Source organism: Rhineura floridana, chromosome 22 (assembly GCF_030035675.1).
Source record: "Rhineura floridana isolate rRhiFlo1 chromosome 22, rRhiFlo1.hap2, whole genome shotgun sequence".
NCBI classification, from domain to species: domain Eukaryota; kingdom Metazoa; phylum Chordata; class Lepidosauria; order Squamata; family Rhineuridae; genus Rhineura; species Rhineura floridana.
Genome location: NC_084501.1, coordinates 10,999,907 through 11,017,710, shown reverse-complemented (window position 1 = coordinate 11,017,710; position 17,804 = coordinate 10,999,907). Strand labels below are relative to the sequence as shown.

Below are 17,804 nucleotides of genomic sequence, written 5' to 3'. Positions count from 1 at the left end.
GCCGCTATTTGAGGTCAAAGGGGAAATTTGACATTGCTTACTGCAGTAATAACATACGCTGTGAATGGTCATTTGCGTTCATTATTACATGGTTTATCTGAGTACAGAGAACAGATCATAGTCTTTGCAAAACCTTCAAGATGAACCTCAGGCCCAAGCTGGATGCTATGGGATGTTTAGCCTCTCGCAGTGTATTTTTTATATGTGGAAGAAACTGATATGATCATACGCAGCTGAAAGTGGCGCTTAATGATCATTCTACAATGCGTTTGTTTAACTCGATTAAGAATAGAGCGGCTGGCCGCTTTTTGTGCCGGTTGAAAAGGGAAACGCCTAGTTGTGCCAGAGCCTGTTGAAGCCCATTATGCAACAACTCAGATCCCAAATATAGTTTTATTTGGTGTTGCAGTTTTTCAGTTTCATTGTTTGTTTATATATAGCATTTGTTATTTTGGTAAACTGCTGAGAGGCTGTCTTGGTATTAAGTAGTATATAAATATATGACATAGTCATATATGAATAACACGGAGTCATAGGAAGTTTCTTTATATTGAGTCAGACCTTTCTACACTGACTGGCAGTAGGCTGTCCAGGGATTCAGGCAGAGGTGTCTCCCAACCCTACCGGAAGATGCTAGCAGTGGAACCTGGGACCATCTGCATGCAAAGCAGAAGCTCTTCTACAGATCCCCACAGATCATCCACCTCCTGCCTCCAGTCCCTTTTGTGTGGGTGGTGGAGTCTGGGCTGGAGGGTGACTGCATTTGCGGCTGGGAAGCAGAGAAGCAGGTGTTGATATGTTGATAGGAACCAGGGGCATGTGCAACAGCAAAGCTACTAAACAAATGGGAAACAATTCACAGAATGTTTGTCAGTCTCTCCGTGTGCATATCTGCAAAATTCTCTTTTGGCACAATTAATGCAAGACAAAAAGCACAACCTACATTTTATCCAGTGTATAGTTTTTAAATGAGAATTATTGCCACCCAAGGAAAGAGAAATTTCAGAAGGAAATCACCCTGTGCTTTATAGATTACAACAAAGACTTTGACTGTGTAGATCATGAAAAACTATGGAATGCTTTAAAAGAAATGGGGGTGCCACAGCATCTGATTGTCCTGATGCACACCCTATACTCTGGACAAGAGGCTACTGTAAGGACAGAATATGGAGAAACCAATTGGTTCCCCATCGGAAAGGGTGTGAGACAGGGATGTATTTTATCACCCTATTTGTTTAATCTGTACGCAGAACATATCATATGGAAAGTGGGACTGGACCAAGATGAAGGTGTGAAAATTGGAGGGAGAAACATCAATAATTTAAGATATGCGGACGATACCATGCTCTTAGCAGAAACCAGTAATGATTTGAAACGAATGCTGATGAAAGTTAAAGAGGAAAGCACAAAAGCAGGACTACAGCTGAACGTCAAAAAGACTAAAGTAATGACAACAGAAGATTTATGTAACTTTACAGTTGACAATGAGGACATTGAACTTGTCAAGGATTATCAATACCTCGGCACAGTCATTCACCAAAACGGAGACCACAGTCAAGAAATCAGGAGAAGGCTAGGACTGGGGAGGGCAGCTGTGAGAGAACTAGAAAAGGTCCTCAAATGCAAAGATGTATCACTGAACACTAAAGTCAGGATCATTCAAACCATGGTATTCCCTATCTCTGTGTATGGATGTGAAAGTTGGACAGTGAAAAAAGCGGATAAAAGGAAAATCATTTGAAATGTGGTGTTGGAGGAGAACTTTGCGTATACCATGTTCTGCAAAAAAGACCAATAATTGGGTGCTAGAACAAATTAAACCAGAACTATCACTAGAAGCTAAAATGATAAAACTAAGGTTATCATACTTTGGACACATGATGAGAAGACAGGATTCCCTAGAAAAGGCAATAATGCTGGGAAAAACAGAAGGGAGTAGAAAAAGAGGAAGGCCAAACAAGAGATGGATTGATTCCATAAAGGAAGCCACAGACCTGAATTTACAAGATCGGAACAGGGTGGTTCATGACAGATGCTATTGGCGGTCACTGATTCATAGGGTCGCCATAAGTCGTAGTCGACTTGAAGGGAACATAACAACAACAACAACAACAACAAAGGAAAGAGAAGAAATGATTTCAACAGCACATGAGGTATAACAACAGCCTAACTGGCAGGTGGCACAAAAACACCCTTTCCATATCCTCCCATCTTTGTGATGATATTACTACGACTATTCCTACCACTACTTTTTCATAAAGTGACTCAGAGCAACTTACAAAATAGTAGTAAACATTGAAGCAATGGTGCCAGAAAGGTAAGGAGCAAGCCTTAAAGACTATGGCATGCTGCATCCATGAGGACTAGTGGCATACCTCATACAAGCACGCACACACCCACACTACTCCGGTTCAGGTTTAAGCATCTCTCTGCAACCCAGAATTCACACTGTATATTTAAACAGCACAAAGGTGCTTGTTTTGAGGTTCAACTGCACCTCACTCCTAAAATACTAATTTGTTCAGAATTCAGAACACGCTAGGGAAAAATCCTCAAAGCAAACATTCCACGTTCTAGAAAGTGAGGAAAATGTTCTTCTCTGGATTAACGTGGGAGAGGAGTGTGCTCCCTTGCAAGGCCCAGATCTGTCGCAATCTGAGGCAAAGAGCAGAGTGCAAAAGGAGGAACCGTCTCCCTGAGAGTGGATAATCCACAACGGCCTTAAACACAGGCTTAATTTTAAGACAGCATTTTAAACTCTCTGCTCTGCCTCTTAGTGAGGGTTTAGCTTTGCTGATCACAGTCGCGTTCTAGCTGACATGGCAAGAAAGCCCTTCATCCGGCTATCACACAGAGTGTGCAGAATTATTGTGGGCTCAGCGATGCAGATAAAAAGAGGGCAATGATCCTGTAACCGTGCTCATGTGAGAGATAAGCGCGGCTGCTGAGACAGCCATCATGCACCTGTAGGCTACTCTGATCTCTCATCCATTCAGGAACAGCAGCAGCAACAGCAACAAAAAGGGAGTCAGAGCCCCAAAACTTCCATGCAAACTAAATAAACCCTCCATATTTAGAAGCAGTATGCTGGGAAAGCAATCAGGAGAGAAGGTTGTTCCCTTCCAGCCCTGCTTATGGGCTTCCCACGGGGGCATCTGGGTGGCCCCTGTGGGAAACAGGATATGCTGTACCAGAGAGGACCCCTTTGGCCTGATGCAGCTGCTGAGGGGCTCTTGTTTGAAAACTGCAGCTGGCTCAGCACACAATGAGCAGATTGCTATTTTATAATGAAACAAAATATCAATTTTTAAAAAAAGCTCTGTCAGTTCGTAACTTGTCAATTAGTAATTATGGCAGGCAGAGCACCTGCTTTGCATACAGAAGGTCCCAGGTTCAATCCCTGGCATCCCCAGAAAGGGCTGCCTGAAACCCTGGAGAGCTGCTGCCAGTCGGTGTAGACAATATTGAGCTAGATGGACCAACGGTCTGACTCAGTATAAGGCAGCTTCCTCTGTTCCTATGTAAATCATATGTTAATGATATGCTCATCTGTGGGTTTCCATCCTTGGTAAAGGCCAGCAAGGAGAAAATAGAAAAGGCTTGATTTATTAGGATTATAATCCTTTAGAGCGTTTCTCATCCCCACTCTGAGCCTGCATCCAGCTCTGCACTCCTACCCAGCTGAACCCGTTCCTTGGAGTGGACATCTTTAGTGCATGAAGTGGAGTGTCAGGAGTGGTGAGACTTGGGGAAAAATATATTGTATGCTTAAATTAGCAGAGAGGGCAATAAACAGCACCCGGGCTCCAGATACAATTATCTCCCAGGAGCTTTTGAGAATGACAAGCCAGTAACTGTCAGTGCTGTGAGATCAAAGACACAAGGAAACTTGAATTAAGATAAGGGAAGGAGTGGTCTGCTTTGGCAACCTTCCTGACTCGCATCAGATAAATAAAGCATATCGTTCAATTCAGTTCCTTCAGCTGGGACACAAAGCACCCTACCATCAAGATAACCAGCGGTGATCTGTTGACAGATTGGTGGAGAATGCAAGCAGCCATTATCTGATCTGAGAAGGAGAGGAGCATAGGGAGGTGCTGAGCCGTGGCCCATGTAGCACAGTGTTGTCTACACTCACTGGTGGTGGCTCTCCAGCGTTTCAGACAGGAGTCTTTCCCTAGCCCAATTTGGAGATGTCATTGGGGATTGAACCTGTGGCCTTCTGCTTCCAAAGCAGGTGCTCTACTCACTGAGCTGCGGCCCTCTCCTCAAGGGAGAATGGGACTCTGAAGGAGGCTTTGAAGGACCACCAGAGGCCACCCCTTGGTGTTTCCCTCAGGGCCCCGGTCGGCAGAGTTTGCTGGTGGAGAATGACTGGGAGGCAAGCCTGCAGCCAGAGGAGGTGGGCAGTTTTCTTCTCCCTGCACTGGGGCTGCAAAAGGGACCGCTGGGGAGAGACACAGCTGTTGACAGTCAGGGTTCCTTATATCTGAGGAGGAAGGGAAGAGGTGGGGCAGAGAGAGGACCTGACTCTGGTTTCAGCTGAGGCAAAGCCCAGCAGGACGGAGGTGCTGGGGCAGAGCTGAGGGGACTGGGAGGCCACATAGCATGAGAGGCGAGGCCTCAGACAACCCACAACTGGTGCCCCAGCAAGGAATCGCCAGATTGTACGCAGTGGGTAAATAGAGTGTGACATGATACAAGGATGAGAGAAAAGCACAATTCAGTTTGCATTTAAAGGTGAACCTACCAAATTTGCATTTTCCAAAAGAGGATGTGAGGCAAAACACAGCCATCCTTTAACATTCACAGTGGAGTTCTCCAGCCATGTGATGTCCACAAAGGTGCATATCCTAGGGTAATGTACGCACATGAATACATATGTTACTGAAAATAACGATCAAAAATGCAGTACTGTGTAGCAAAAAAAGTGGAAATTGCATACAGAACTGTGTATATGAGGAAAATTTGCATTACAATGGTGATGAATTTTCATTGGGACTTTTTTAAAAAAAGAAATGCAAACTGATGTGGAAATGCAGAAAGCTGAACTTAAGGCTGGAAAAATGAGAAACTGGGAAAAACCCAGATGGTCAGATCTGCCCCTCCCTAGTTCCTAATAAACAACAGTGACTTGAACAACGCAGCGGTTGCATCCGTTCGTGCAAAGGGCCTTTTGATGCCCATGGAAGCCCCAAAGAGACAGGTGAGTTGGCGACGTCAGAGAAATATACTCTGGACCCAGTGCAGCTGACACATAAACAAGGATCTCAGTCTGGTTTACAATGGGTACCACTTCCAGTAAAATGAATGAGAAGCCCACACTGGCTGAACAGATAACAGCGATCAAATGAAGCCATCACCGACGGCAGGAGCAACACAAGGGTCCAGGAAACCATAGGGAAATAACTTGCAGAGGGTGTGCCTGTTAGGCAATTAAAGCTGTTATAGCATTGGGGCGGGGGTTGAATGTCATCTTTGCACCCCCTCCCAGCCTTTGCCTTTCTATTTCTAAGATGGTCTTCTCTTGGAAGAATCAGGACAGACAAAAGGAAGGACTTCTTCACACAGATCAGTTAAGCTCTGGAATTTGTTCCCACAAGAGGCAACGATGGCCACCAACTTGGAGGGCTTCAGAAGAAGATTAGACAAGTTCATGGTAGACAAGGCTATCAATGGCTGCTAACCCTGACGGTGATGGTCTACCTCCCCTGTTGGAGGCAGTATGCCTCTGAATGCCAGTTGCTGGAAACTGCAGTAGGGGAGAGTGCTGTTGTGCTCAGGTCCCGCTTCTGGACTTCCCAGGAGAAGTATCTGGTTGGCCACTGTGAGAACAAGATGCCAGACTTGATGGGCCCCCTTTGGCCTGATCCAGTTGTAGGGCTCCTCTGACGTTTTGGTGTCCTTATGTAGTAGAAGGAACTACTGAAGAGGTCAAACCAGTCTCTTTGTTATGTTAATGGTCTTAACTGGGCCTGTTCAGGACGCTATTTACATGTCTAAAGAGTTGGGTCAAGAACTGATGTGTTGCCATAGAAACAACTAGCTAGTGATACTTCCTGTCCCCCCTCAGGTGGTTGGATGTCAAGTCAGCCCAGGAGGTAGGAGACCAGAGACTACCCTTTTGTCTAGTCTGGTCTGCAGCTGGGAGAAGACTTGCTCCCTCTGCTGAAGCCCAAGCTATGACTTTGGGGATCCCCCTAGAAACCTAATGGGGGAAACCGAGAAACCTAAGATCCGTTGGAGTGCTGCCGTCGTGAGTCCTCTTTTATGCTCAGCCTGTATATACACATGTAAATAAAACCATACCATACAAAGTCACACACCCCGTCTCCAGTTGAGGAAACCAACCCTGAGGCACAGACTAGCAACCCTAATGTCTCTCACCGCCTGGAGATTGGGGCTGCTTCTAAAACCTAGCAGGCAAGTGGAGGACAAGAGCAGCCTGGAGGACGCGACAGGCATTCCTGGAGCAAAGGGGGCCTGGGCCTGCCCAGCACAGCAAGAGGACACCCAAAGGGTCTCGCCAGCCACGGAAAAAGACCACAAGCTGAGTGGTAGGAGACGCTTGCTGGAGAGAGAGAGAGTTTTAAAGAGAGATGGTCCCACTGACAGCCAACACGCACCACCTCCCTTGCCTCTGATGGATGTGAGACTTTGGACCAGCTCCTGTCATCAGATAAGATCCTTGTTTTCAACAAGAAAGTCAGAGTATTTAAGGATTACGTAAATGTGTTCATCTGAGCCTTTCTCCCAGTTCCCCATAAAAATTGCAGACAGGGCAGGTGTGTGAGCCAACTGCATTGTTGGGGAATCAACCAATGAGATGCTCAATGAGGGGAAGGGCCATAGTTCAGTGGCAGAGCCCCTGCTCTGCATGCAGAAGTTCCCATGGTTCAATCCCCACCAGCATCCCCAGGTAAGGCAGGGAATATCCCCGGCCCAAAACCTTGGAAGAGAGCCGCTGCCAGTCAGTGCCGACGATACTGACCTAGATGGAATGGTGTGACTATTTAAATCAGCACTTCATTCCGAACCATGAGGACTGGAGCCTTTTATTATTGTTGTTGTTGTTGTTGTTGTTGTTATAATATCCTGCCCTTCCTCCCAGTAGGAGCCCAGGGCAGCAAAGAGCCTTAAAGGGGAAGAGCCATGGTTCAGGGGCAGAGTGTCTGCCTTGCATGCAGAAGGTCCCAGGTTCAATCCCCAAAGGCATGTCCAGGTAGGGCTGGGGGGGAAAAGACTCTTGTTTGAAACCCTGGAGAGCAGCTGCCAGTCAGTGTAGACAACACTGAGCTAGATGGAACAGTGGCCCGATGCACTATAAGGCAGCATCATGTGCTCCTACTTTCTTGACATGTGGTAGTTCTAAAAGTCAAGCTTATGTGGATGTGTCCATTTGTGGGTCTCCATCTTGGCTAAATGCCGGCCAGGAGGAAGTATAAAAGGTTTGAGTGCGACTAAAATATATCAGAGAGGTTGCGCCATCCACAGAGTCTGATGCTCCCAGCTCTGCCCTCCTGCCCAGCTAAAGCCCTGGGACTGGCCGTTTTCAATCCATGAACTGAACCAGGACTCCAGGAATGGTGAGGTTTCCAAAAACTCTGGGCAGCTCAACAAAACCCTCTTCGGCATTTCAGTTTGCAGAGGCTTGTTGGGGAGCGGCGGCGCTCATTTTGCCAAAACAACACCAGCTGTCCCAGAGAGGCAACTCCCCCCCTCGCCCCCCCCGGAGCTTGCAAGCTAAGAGAACCACAAGCCAGAAACTGCCAGCGGTGCAAAGAGATAAGAAAGAGTGTATTGAGATAAGGACAAGAGTAGTCTGCTTTGGCAACCGGCCCAAGCTGCGTGCATGACAGTGGCACCAGAATCCCTGCAATGAAGATGTGGTCCTGCTCTGTAGGCAGAGCGGCAAATACTGCAGGCAGCCACTGTCTCATCCACTAAGAAGAGGAATGGATAGAGAAAGGAGGGGTGTCTCTTTGTCCAAAAACTAGAAACTGAAAAGTAGTCATCACAAGGGGGGATGGGAGTGCAAATGGTCCAGCGGTTTGTTCTGCAACCAAAACGCATCAATTGCAAGCACATAACAAAACCCGCCCACTTGTGTGTTTGTGTGTGTATTTAAACAGAAAACAGCCGTGAAATGAGGAAAGCATGAAGCTAGAATCAAGGTGGGGATGAAACCAGACTTGGTGGTTCTGGGTAAGGAAAGGGGGTGGTGGTGAGAATAATGATTGGCATCCCCAACTGAGTCAGACTCAGAGTAAACCCATTAAAATCTATGGAACATTTGAACCAAGAAAGCTGCTTTACGTGGAGCCAGACCCTTGGCCCATCTAGGTCAGTTTTTCTCAACCCTGACTGGCAGCGGCTCTCCTGGTGAACCTGGCGCCTCCTGGGTGCAAAACAGATGCCCTCCCACTGAGCTACAGCCCTTTCCCAAGTCCCTTGATTTCAATGGGTCTACTCAAGAGTATTTTTTTAAAAAAATCCACTGGGGCATCATGACACCCATATACATGCCTCCTGCCCCTTCACAAGAGAGGCCCTTTCCACATCTGGAGCTGGTCCTTTGCCGCTGTCTTTTAGGAAGCTGCATCCTCAGCCTCCCCCTCGATCCCATCACTGTGATGTTCCCATGGCCCCGAGTCTTGTCACTCCCAGTTCAGCAACTTGGAATTAAATGAAGGCGTGGTGAGGAGCCAAGACCTCCGGCTGTTGTTCCTCTTCTGCAACCTGGACCCACCTCCAACATTTTGCTCCCCTTCCATTAAGCAGCCTTTGCAAGGACCTTCCTTGCACTTTCTGGGGGTGTTCAAAGCACAAAGAAAGGACTGTACTCTGCTGCACATGGCTGGTGGTCACATGCCCCAGGGCCCATCCTGCGTGTCATCCCTTGGCCTGGCCTCCAAGCTACAAGAAGACCTGAAGGAGGAAGTCTCTTCCCATCCCTGCCTTCTGCCAAACTGCAGAAAGAAGAGTCCCTCTGAGCCTGTCTTCCTTTGGGTAGTAGCTCCCCAGTGACACGAGCATGGATCCTCGTGGGCCCTCCATCACCTTCTTCCTCCTCCTTCTCTTCCCCTTCCAAGTTGCAAGTAAGTAACATTAAGGTCCTCTGTTAGTCTCTCTGCTCGGTAATGCAATGCTCTCACCCATTCTCCTGGGAGCATTTTTGGGTCCAGATATGAGCCCATTTGTGGAGGAATGGGGGCTCCTCCAGAACCGAAGACTGGCTTATTCAGCACTCTTCCTGATTTGCTTGCACAAAACTTAGGCAGAGCGTAGACTCTATCCAGTCTTTATTGAGCGTTTGTTCTGACTTGTTTGCAGGAAGGTTATATGACAATGAGCATCTGTCCTGATTTGCTTGCACAAAGCTTAGGCAGTGATTAGACTGTGCTTGGACTTTACTGAGCATCCGTTCTGATTCATTTGAAGGGCGGCTCTAAAACACTTGACCCTTCATCCTCCATTCATCCCAATTTCCTTGCGGCGTGTTCAGATGTCCTCCCTTTCGTCATTTGTCCATCCCACACTTTTCCTTGCATTTCTCTGTCACTTTCCTCACTGCAAGGAATTTGTTTCTTTTTCAAAATGGATTTATTGTGCTAGGAGGACGGAGTGCTTTAATTTAGTTTCGGTGCACAAGCCTAAATGTATGCTATGCGCTTGAAATAGTGACAAAATAGTGAATGTGTCACAGCACCCACTGCCCTTCTCCCACCCTGCCTCTCAGATTGTCAGAACGGGCCAGAATTAGGGGGGTCAAGTTCCATCTCCAGGCCCCTTTGCAAGAGGAGGCCATGCAGACCTCACCAGAGTTCCTGGAGTTAGTTCCTAAAAATCCCGAGCCTGCATACAAGCTCCGTGGCCCCCTCTACCCCCTCTCCAAAAGGGTTTCATTGTTGACTGGCAGTTTATGAAAAATATTATATCTCATTAATTGCAACCATGGAACAGTGAGTGGGATCCCCCTGAATGCATCCGCTGCAGATAACATTTCTGGGAAGTGTTGAAAATAAATGCTTGGTTATCAAGGAGCTCTGTACAGGCCAATGAGTTATTGACTTGTGGGCTTTTAATATCCATGCATCCTCCTCACTCTGCCATGCAAACTTTACCAGAGTTTCTGGACTTAATTCCTAAAGAGTCCAAGCCTGCAAGGCAGCTGCGTGGCACCCTCTGCCCCCCCAAGACAGAGGTTTTCCTTATTTCTTCTGTTACTATGAGAAAGGCACATTTCACATGCTCAGAGAGACTCTTCACCCTGTAGGCCTGGTCTCTGGGTTTGGTTCTGCACCTTCTCTAGGAGCACAACATCGAACATGGCTAGAACCATAGGATTTTGTGGGGTATAAAATTGCACCCCAGAGGTTCCCCTTGGGGAAAATTGGTGCCATGATTGTGCTCAGCTAAGGCGGCTGAAAATAAAACTGCCGATATCATAATGCCATTGTATAAATTTATGGTGCGGCCACATTTGGAATACTGTGTGCAGTTCTGGTCGCCTCACCTCAAAAAGGATATTGCAGAGTTGGAAAAGATTCAGAAAAGGGCAACTAGAATGATCCAGGGGATGGAGGGACTCCCCTCTGAGGAAAGGTTGTAGCATTTGCGGCTCTTTAGTGTAGAGAAAAGGCGAGTCAGAGATGACATTATAGGAGTATATAAAAGTATGCCTGGCATGGAGAGAGTGGATAGAGAAAAGTTTTTCTCCCTCTCTCACAACACTAGAACTCCTGGACATCCAGTGAAGCTGAATGTTGGACGATTCAGGACAGACAAAAGAAAGGGCTTCTTCACTCAGCACACAGTTAAACTATGGAAGTCACTCCACAAGAGGTTGCGATGGCCACCAACTTGGATGTCTTTAAAAGAGGATTAGACAAATTCATGAAGGTAAAGACTATTGATGGCTACTAGCCACAATGGCTATGTTCTGCCTCCATTGTTGGTTGAATACCAGCTGCTGGGGATCACAAGCGTGGCGAATGCTGCTTTTGCATCCAGGTCCTGCTTGTGGGCTTCCCGTTGGGGCAACTGGTTGGCCGCTCTGAGAAACAGATGCTGAACAAGGCGGGCCTGATCCAGCAGGGCTCTTCTTAAGTTCTGATGTTGTTGTGTCACTTTTTCTAAGTGTTCTAATTCCCCCCGGTTCATTTGCAGTTCCATTCCCGCCTTCACCTCTCACGTCCAAAAAACCCCCCAAAAACCTGGCTGTGAAAGGTGAAGCATTTTCATATTTGATACAGTGGACAATGCTGGGAACGTCGGTGAGGATGAATCATTAGGGCACTTTGCATGGGAAAGTTATGCAACTTTTCTCAGTGGCCCTGTTCACAAGTTACATTCAACGAGTGTACCATCTGTGTACCTGGGTACACAAGTAGATGGGCTGTACACTCGTACAGTGATTCACATGTAACATTCAATAAGTGTACAGGCTCCGTTATATACACATTTGCTGCCAGGAAAAGAATATGGCTCCAATGACACTTATTAAATGTGCCATTGAAGCAATTCCCTTTTACTGGCAACAAGGCATGCTGGGTCTGTTAAACTCCCTGAAACTGTTTCCTGTCAAGGCTTACGTTCAATGGAAAGTTTTGGCAGAGAGAAGAACGTAGTATTACTCTTTTCATTTTCCCTGCAGATTTTTATCTTTTTTAAATCAAAACACCAACTTCTAAAAAGAAAATACCAACCTCTGAAACTATCATACTTACAGCTATTAAAATACTGCATTTTTCATTGCTTGTTATTCTTAAAGTATGTATGGTTTTCTTTGAGGCAGAGTTTCATGGAACAATCCTATACATGTCTACTGAGATGTAAGTCCTACAGAATTGAATAGGACTTACTCATAGATAAATCTGTGTAAGTGCAGACCTAAATCTAGTGAATGTTTATATATGAAGATATTTTGAGGAGGAGGGGGCTGCACCAAAAACAAGCAGCTTAAGAGTATGAACTGAAATTATTCTTCCAACATGGTACACCTGATTCTTTCTTGAGGACATCCTCCGCTTTAATACACAGAAGTACACTCAAAATATAAATGTGGGGGAGATTATTGTCAGACCCCACACCTGCGGTCTGGTCTTGTAACTGATCTCTCACAGGTCCTAGCACAGGTCTGTCAAGATCCCACTACTAGGCACCACCACCTGACACTAACACAATACTGCCCTGAGACTGTGCCTTAGTCTTCTCCACAGATTGCTACGTAGTGTCTGGGTGCACATACAGCCCACAACCCCCTGTATCTTTCTGCCTTTAAAGATTACAGCCCTGGGTAGCTTTGGATACCTGCTGCTGTTACACTATCCCTTCACCACTGCCACTAATGAGACTGTTCCCAGCTTTAGTATTTGCTCTGCCCACCTTTCTGGTCTGTAATATCCCAGCCAAGGACCAGGCATGATGTTAAACCAAAACTAGTTATTTAATAACACTGGGAATAAACAAGATTACTTTAAGTTCAGTTAGCATACGTGTGGTTACAAATAATAGTTTTCTATTTATATCTTAGTCCTAAAACCTGCCTCACTACCCACCTAACCACGAATCCACCCCTCCAGAACCAACAATCAACCTCCAACTGTCCTTCTCTCATTTATACCTTCAACCACCCAGAAGCTCAGCCAATCACAGCTCAGCATTCCTCAACATTCCAACCCAGGTACTCCCCCCTCTCACTCAACCTACTTACCATATATACTCTATAAAACCTGCACTTACCATAATTACAGTACCACATTTACAGGGGCATCACAATTATCAACTGGGCTTTCCAGACTGCTGCTCCCCCTGTAACATACTCTGTCCCCTAGAAAGCCTTTTCTAGGTATTTGGGAAACAGGAAAGCTCTGGGCTGTGGTTTTTATGCTTTTTCAGTGGAAATGTTTGCAGCTCAGTATCAAAAAATGATCATCAGTATCTCTTTTTGTGATCCATGTCATAATGTTTGGCTTTCAGATAGTGCTTTAAATGCAGGGTGGGCAGAAAGTAGATCGAAATGTAATGGCGTATCTCAGGGTGACTTGCCGTTTCACAATGAAAACAAGAAAATGACCCCCCCTCCAATTATGCTGCTGAAAAGTAGAAAGCTGGGGGTTGGTGATCAGGAGTGGATTTTTGTTTGGAAATAACTGTGAGCTCAGTTGAATTCTAGAACTCAAAACAAATCCCTGGGCTACGATTATTTAATTCTAAGTGTATATATTTTGTGGCTTGCTCTGGTTGTTGGATCTTGGGTTTTTGTAATAATAACAATGATTGAAAAAATCAGTACCAAAACCCTGAAGTCTAACCATTCTGATCTAGAGTATTACAACCCTACAAGGCAGGTTTGTGTTACCATAAAACCATGCGGTGCAGCTGCTTCTAGCAGCAGTTTCTAATGGAGGCAGCCATTATCATGTGTTTGACCATCGGGTGAGTCTAATTTTGATGCATGACACCTGATACAGAAGGTGAGAGCTGCATAGAGATAAGCAAATCCTCCATTGTTTTCTTCTCAGTTTCTGGGTACACAGCAGAAAGGTGACACTGGTTTTTTTTGAGAATGTCTTCTTTGGCAATGTTTTGAAGAGTCTTACCTCGGCCATTGTAGTTTAATTCTTGCAAGCACTCTTTTGAACCATGCTACAACAACCCCACAAGGTAGACCTGTGCTCACACAAATGATTTAGTGCAGGGGTGGCCAGAAGATAGACTGTAATCTATCGGTAGATCCCTGAGAGATTTGTAGTCAATTGGCAAGCGCTTCTGGCTTCCAGTTGTTTAACAGCAGCAACAAAAGGACACACACCAGTTTGGAAATTTGACAACTGAAATTAAGAGTGCTTGTGGTAACTAGGAATAGACCTATGCGTGGAAAGACTGTGAGCTCATCTCAGTTCTGATAACCCTGAGAACCCTCAGCAACTTCCCAGAGACACCATGTTCTTTCATACTAGACGTATGTCTTTTGCAGCTGGCTGTAGTTGGTGGCTCTTGGGGTTCTGGTAAAACACAGGGTAGATCCCAGACTCTGCAACAGCAGTGATCTCCTGGAAATGGCACCATTGCCAGTTGCTGAATGGGGATGGGGCAAGGTGCCTGCACGTTCTAAATTTGCAGTTCTCTGAATTTTGCAGTGCATTTCTCCAGCTGAGTCATAGAATCATAGATCATAGAACAGTGGAGTTGGAAGGGGCCTACAAGGCCATCGAGACCAACCCCCTGCTCAGTGCAGGAAATTATGTGAAGAAAATGCATATACTAGTGTAAAATGTGCACAAAAATGCATATATGACCGGAAATGAGATACAAAAAATGCATTATATTAGGGGAAATTGCTTTGTACAAATGTGTATATTAGGCAAAATCGCATACAGAAATGTGTTCAATATGGTAGAAGTTTGCTGATTAGGACTTTTTAATTTTTTTTAAAAAAATGCGCAAACTGAGGTGGGAATGTGGAGAGCTGAAATTAAAATTGGAAAAATGAGAAGCTGAAACTCAGGGATTCACCCATCCATAGCTGGGACCCCTGAAATCTCTCACCGCTCCAAGACTGGAGTAGGGGTAACCGTCTGTCCCCCTTGCTTTGTCTCCCCAGGACTGAACGCCACAGAAGAGAGCCGAAGCCAATTGCTCAGCAAGCACATGGGGGAGTCAGTCATGCTTGACCTGAAGATTCCCCCAGAGATCAACACCACGTGCCTCTTAAACTGGAAATCTCTTGCCAGGAGGGAGGCGGTGGCTCTGTGGACTCCAGGAGGACCCGTCAGCGTAGTAAGCATAGCGTATGCTGAGAGAGTGAGGTTCTTCAGTGAGAACGGTTCTTTGCAAATCCGCAGCTTGACCATGGCCGACGGGGGAGACTACGAAGTGGTGATGGGAGTCGTCCCCAACATAACAGTGTTAAAGAATTACACGCTCATCATATTTTGTAAGTTTTAGGGGCAACGAGACAACCCTAGGAGTAGCTGCTGTTATCTGTAGCATTAGAACAAGGGGGTCTTGCAGCAAAAGGCCGCCAAATTGAGAGGTTTGGAGAATTAGAGGGGACATGACGACGGAGGTGTGTGAGATTATAAGTTGCATCCAACTACGTAGAACTTAGACCCACTGACATGAATGAACCTAAGTTAGTCATGTCCATTTGCTTCAATGGGTCTACTGCTCTGAGTAGGTTGGTTATGGGATACAATGCTATGCATGTTGTGGAGGATGTGAACACAGAGAGCTTCTCCCCTCTCTCATAACAATAGAACTCGGGCGCATCCAGGGAAGCTGTAGGCTGGAACATTCAAGACAGACAAAAGAAAGGTCTTCTTCACAGAGTGAATAGTTAAACTTATTTATTTTATTAAATTTATATCCCGCCCTTCTTCCTAGAAGGAGCCCAGGGTGGCAAACAAAAACACTCTAAAACATCTTAAAAACAAAAGACTTTAAAATCTCATGGAATTTGCTCCCACAGGAGGCAGCAACGGCCAACTTGGATGGCGTTAAAAAGGGATGAGACTTAATTCATGGAGAAGGAGGTGATCAATGGCTGCGAGCCACAGTGGCTCCATCTGGGCGTCCGGGGGGCAGTTGCATGCACCCTGATTCGTGACCACCTTCCCCTTTCCCTATCCACTGCAGGCATTCGAATCACCAAAAAATGGTGGGAACTCAGCACCTGCAGTTTGTCCTGCGAATTGAGCACTGGGGCCAAAGTCAACATGACGTACACCTGGACCCACATGGAGTCAGGAACCCCCTTTGCCCACAGCAGGTGGGTCAACATCACCATGCACCCTGGCGATGAAGAGAAGTCCTACACCTGCACTGCAGAGGCTCTTGGTGTCCAGAGAAACTACAGCATCTTCCCCTACAAATACTGCAGCTACAAAGCTTCAGGTAAGGGCCAGCAGGGAAAGGACTGGAAGGGGAAGTATTTGGCCCTTCCTCACTCACACCCCTGGCAATTCCCTGGATCCCATGAGCTGACCCTTCTGTTGCTTGGTTTGGGGCAGTGAAACGCTTCCCCGTGCTGAGCCTGGAAGGCACTCCCCAGGGGTGCACTTTTGAAGTGGTTCAATCACTTCAGGCTACTCCAGACAATATATTATTATTATATATAACAATAATAATATCCCACCCCTCCTCCCAAAGGAGCCATAAAACAAAGCATTGAACATCTATAAAAACATGTAAAAACAATTCCAGTACAGGCACAGACTGGGGTGAGGTCTCTCCTTAAAAGGCTTGTTGAAAGAGGAAGGTCTTCAGTAGGCACCAAAAAACATCAGGATGAATGCTTATTATTATCATCCTGATCTGTTTGCAGAAAATGTAGACAGAGGTTAATTTATATCTGGTCTTTATTGAGCCTTTATTCTGATTTGTTTTGCAGGATGGTTATAGGGCAATTGAACATTTGTCCTGGTTTGCTTGTGGGGTATTTCTACGTCTTTTCTGTTTGACATTTGTTCAACCTCCACTTTTCAATGCATCACTTTCCAAACCGCAAAAAGCCCATTAAAAATGAAAAGAGGTGGATTTGTTGCACTGGCAGGGGCAACAGAATGCTTTGATCCACTTTAATTGTGCAAACCTAAAGTTCCAGTTTGCTCTTTAACGCATACTGGACTTAAGAGATTTCATTTCACTGTTTCTTTACTCAAGCGGTTTATGCACTTTCTAAATAAAATTAAATACGTCTTAATCTTCCTTGTGCAGGCCTCTTCATGCTGCTCTGCTACTGCCTTGCAAAGGTGGTCCTCAACCCTGTTCCCCTGTTCTTCCTCTATTATCATCATTTCAAGAGAGCCAAATCCACGCAAAAAACTGTAGGAACGGAAAACCCCGATGTGGAATATGACGAAATCCGTGAAATGGATTGTGAAACTGATATCATGAATTAATGTGTACATGGAAAAGTGATATACAGGCGATCCAAGTTCGCAGCTGCTTCCCCCTCCCGCAAAGGCTTCAAACCATTATTTTCAGGTTGCTGTCCTAATCCTGCTTACAAGGGAGTAAACTGCACTGAGCTCAATGGGACTTGCCTCTTCTGAGTAAAGAGGTCTTGCTTGCTCAGTCTGTTTAGCCACTGATGCCAATCTCCAGAGCTTAAAAGTTGGAGAAGGCCCCGCAATTCTTGGTAATTCATAAAAATGGTTGCAGACATCAAGGTACAGAAACTTTTTGATACCCTAATCAAACACTCAACCGGTTGGTGGGAAACACATTCATCCCCCAAATAATTTTTTGCTACAAAAACACACACACACACACTCTTACCCCATTTCCAGCAATCAGACACAAAACCAGCTGTAGGTTGATTAGATGTCCAACAAGGTTGTCATTGCCATTTTTGTTAGAAACTAGAAGCCACCAATGTTTACCTGGAAATCTTTATGTAGGCTGGAAGGTGGGTTAAGGATGGGGCAGAAATGTGATTCATTTTGCATTGAAAAGCAAACCTCCCTAATTCGTAGTTTCCAAAATGATAAACAAACCAAAACACAGCCACTGTTTGAGATTTGCACTTCTCCAAATTCTGCCATGCAGTTCTCCAGCCAAGTAATCTGTATGAAAATGTGCATGTTAATGTGAATAAAAATAACATCCAACAATGCATCACATCAGGGGAAATAGCTTTTTCAAAAATATCCATATTAGGTAAAATTGCATACAGAAATGTGTACATTAGGAAGAATTCACAGTAAAATGCTGCTGAATTTTCATGAGGACTTCTTTAAAAGAAACAGCAAACTTAATATAAAACGGACAAATGAAAACCAAAATGGGCAGATTAA

The 17,804-nt window shown here is 45.5% G+C and overlaps 1 protein-coding gene across 3 annotated transcripts; it reads left to right on the top strand.

Moving 5' to 3' along the window:
* The first annotated feature begins 8,966 nt into the window (after positions 1–8,966).
* On the top strand, positions 8,967–17,585 carry LOC133374857 (hepatic and glial cell adhesion molecule-like). Of its 3 annotated transcripts, XM_061606130.1 has the most exons (6): positions 9,013–9,098; positions 10,738–10,902; positions 12,536–12,685; positions 14,609–14,941; positions 15,643–15,900; positions 16,723–17,585. In XM_061606130.1, the coding sequence occupies exons 4-6, from the start codon at positions 14,656–14,658 to the stop codon at positions 16,905–16,907; spliced, it is 729 nt and encodes a 242-aa protein (XP_061462114.1). In that variant the 5' UTR covers positions 9,013–9,098; positions 10,738–10,902; positions 12,536–12,685; positions 14,609–14,655; the 3' UTR covers positions 16,908–17,585. The 3 variants fall into 3 exon arrangements, with proteins under 3 accessions (XP_061462113.1, XP_061462114.1, XP_061462115.1); XM_061606131.1 differs by lacking the exon at positions 12,536–12,685; XM_061606129.1 differs by lacking the exons at positions 10,738–10,902; positions 12,536–12,685 and having other exon boundaries at positions 8,967–9,098.
* Positions 17,586–17,804: the final 219 nt, after the last annotated feature.